The 2,895-nt window shown below is 51.2% G+C and overlaps 2 protein-coding genes across 2 annotated transcripts; both read left to right on the top strand.

The window, feature by feature from the left end:
- Nucleotides 1-244: 244 nt before the first annotated feature.
- V1514DRAFT_339894 (uncharacterized protein) lies at nucleotides 245-2,163 on the top strand (the record flags this gene model as incomplete). The annotated part of the gene is made up of 5 exons (XM_066929002.1): nucleotides 245-364; nucleotides 412-448; nucleotides 683-1,020; nucleotides 1,053-1,439; nucleotides 1,526-2,163. Coding segments are annotated over 5 exons (1,035 nt in total), but the record flags the coding sequence as incomplete, so codon positions are not given.
- A 9-nt stretch (nucleotides 2,164-2,172) lies between these two features.
- V1514DRAFT_323023 (uncharacterized protein) lies at nucleotides 2,173-2,457 on the top strand (the record flags this gene model as incomplete). The annotated part of the gene is made up of 1 exon (XM_066926170.1): nucleotides 2,173-2,457. The coding sequence occupies one exon, from the start codon at nucleotides 2,173-2,175 to the stop codon at nucleotides 2,455-2,457; it is 285 nt and encodes a 94-aa protein (XP_066780472.1).
- Nucleotides 2,458-2,895: the final 438 nt, after the last annotated feature.

Below are 2,895 nucleotides of genomic sequence, written 5' to 3'. Positions count from 1 at the left end.
CCTGCAAAGAATTAGATCCAAAATGTGACACTATCTCAGAACAAGTATCATGCGCCAAAGCCGTGATATTCATGGAGTCAACCTTCTTATGTTTCAGAAGAAGGCATGAACAATTTGTTGGATAAAGTTAAAATGTTCAATTCACATATTGAACCAAAATTGCCTCCCAGATACCAATAAAAATTAATCAATCAATCAATCAATCTAAATTTCTCTTAAGGTATCCAAATTCCGCCGCGACAGCGGTGCGCCCTCCAGGCGCTCTGGTCCAGGGGTGGACTCCCGTGGAGAAGTGGGCCCTCCGGGCCCAAACAACCAAAATGTGGCTGCGAGCTCTATTCAAAGCCAGCCTTCATACGCTCAGGTAGCTATTTTGCCGCCGGAGGGGGAGGGAACCACCACCATGACGAGGCGGCCAGTCAAAATGCTCGCGGGCGTTTTGATCTATGTCTTAAAGCTCGCCACCCGAACACGGTGGTGTATGAGAACGTTCCAGCTCCCATCAGCCAATCTGTCCTTGCAGCCGCTTTTCAGCGCGAGTTCGGTGGCTCTCCTGGCATGTACTCTCTCTCGGCTGGAGGCCGCCATTTCGCCTTCGAGATCGCACTTTACTCGGAAACTGAGCTCAGCACCATAATTGCGACTCCTCTACAAGTTCTTCCCGCATTGCCCGCCCTCACAGCTCGTTACCTTCCTACAGCTGAGGAGTTGAAAAACTATCAAGTTTTGCGTGTTTCCAACGTTCCTCCATTCGAGGACGCTTTCCGGCTTCGCGATCTTTTGAAGCCTTTGTTTGAGCCTTACGGTGAGATTCTCGAAATCGAACCGGTTTTCTTCCAAAACTTTACCGTTAAAATCAAAACTGGAGAGTATTTGGTGAATTTCAAATTAGCGGATCTAGATAAACCTGTCCCTAATTCTCTCAAGTGCACTGCCCGCAACTCGACTTTTCCTTTAACTGTTCGCCTCGATGGCAATACCAATCCTGATGGATGCTACTTTTGCCACTCACCCCGACATGTCCGGTGGTACCGCTTTGCCGCTTCTGCCAGTCTAGGGCTCATTTTTGGGCTCGCTGCCCGCAACGCAAGGAGCAGCATCCAAGAGAGGCAAAGCCACAGGCTCGCTCCCACACTCATCGGGAGTTTACCACAGTTTCTCCGCGCCCTCCCCCTCCTGAGACGACAGTCTCTAAACCTCGCTGGAATCTGGGTCCGATTCCGACTTTATCTGCTTTTACAGCCAGCTTAGAAAGGGCGGGTCCGGATCCCGTCACACCGACGCCGGCACGCTGTGGCAGAAGCCCAAACAAGCGACGGGCATCACCAGCTACTCGCGCTCAGACGAGTAGCCCTACGAAGTCCCGCAAACTTCTAGTTCCGAGAGGTCACACCAAGACCACTCGCTCGATCTCTACCCCTTCGCGGGCTAGCGTTCCGGTCAATTTATCAGAAGATTGCGACACCCCGGGGCCGCTAGCCTCAGAGCCTACCTCAAAGGACGGGCAATCCTCCAGAGCTAAAAGACTCTGGAACCGCCTTTGACGTCCCTGCAAAATGCATCTCAAACTGTCTCCTCTCAGGCAACCTATGCCGACAATAATGAATTGTCGACTAGTATGGAGACTGATCCCGCCAAGCCCTCGGATACCGGGTTTGGCGAAATGAGCACTTTCTAATGAGTCTGGGTATCCAAGGCTCAAACGTCCAGCGAGCAACAAGCCCTGGACGCATAGAAAGATGGTTCGCCTTTTTTCATCATTCTCCCTCTCACATTTTCTGCTTATCCGAATGTTCATTGCCCTCTCCAAACCATTCCACCAACTTCCAAGATCACTGGCTCGCCCTTCACCCAGATGGAGGAGCGCTGATAGCGGAGCGGACTAACATTCTCTGGAAGGCCCATCTTGCCCTAGAATACACTGGCATCTACACACAATCTTCCGATGGCAGAACTTTGATTGGGCAATTCCTGGTAGACTCAGTCCTTACACGGATCACCTCTATTTATGGCACTGCAGTCGACTCCGAGAAACCAATGTTCTTCTCACAACTGTGCAATCTTCTTTAATCTTGGCACCCCGGTATTCCCCACATTATAACCGGTGACTGGAACTGTGTCGCAGACCCCAGTAGAGACTCAAGCAACCCGACCGGCACTAACGTGGGACATATGGACTTGATAAACTTAATTAGCCAACTTAGCCTGTCAGACACGTATCGACTAATCTCCCCATGGGGTAATCACTTCACAAACTCACATGGCCGCACGACTCGCCGACTAGATAGAACGTACGTGTCTCCGGACATCGCTGCAGTAGTCCGCAGTGTCCGTTTCTTGGCCGCGCCTACGACTACTGCCGGCCGAGCACTATCAACGCATGAGAGCGTGATTACCACCATTGATCTCGCTCAGATCCACACTGGGCCTGGCTATTACAAACTCGCCATCGAATAGTTGGACAACACTTGCTTTAAGGCGCGGATTCGTGACAAATTAACCAGTCTTATCGACGAGATATGGTCGGCTGACCCCTCACGGGCTTCCTGGGATAAGATAAAACGATCCATTAAGGTTGTTTGCCAAGAACATGCCAGAGTCATTCACCGCTCCCGCCGTGGCACGGGATTTCAAACCAGGTGGACACACGGGGCTCACCTAATACAGTCAAGGACCTCGACCAAGGCAGATGTTCTTTTGGGGTCGCCCTCATTACTCCGGCGCACGCGGATAGTTAAACGACAAAGTATCCTACGACGTTTGATAAATGACCAAGGGGAGGAAGTTTCGACCCCTGCGCAAATGGGGGAGATTATTCAGTCATTCTACGCAGACCTATATGGCCCAAAGACATGCAACTGGAGCCAGTTTGAAAACTTTGTGGCTCCGTCATCC

This window comes from Lipomyces japonicus, assembly GCF_038497905.1.
Source record: "Lipomyces japonicus strain CBS 7319 unplaced genomic scaffold V1514scaffold_148, whole genome shotgun sequence".
In the NCBI taxonomy this organism is placed as follows: Eukaryota; Fungi; Ascomycota; class Lipomycetes; order Lipomycetales; family Lipomycetaceae; genus Lipomyces; species Lipomyces japonicus.
This window is presented reverse-complemented; position numbering and strand designations above follow the sequence as displayed.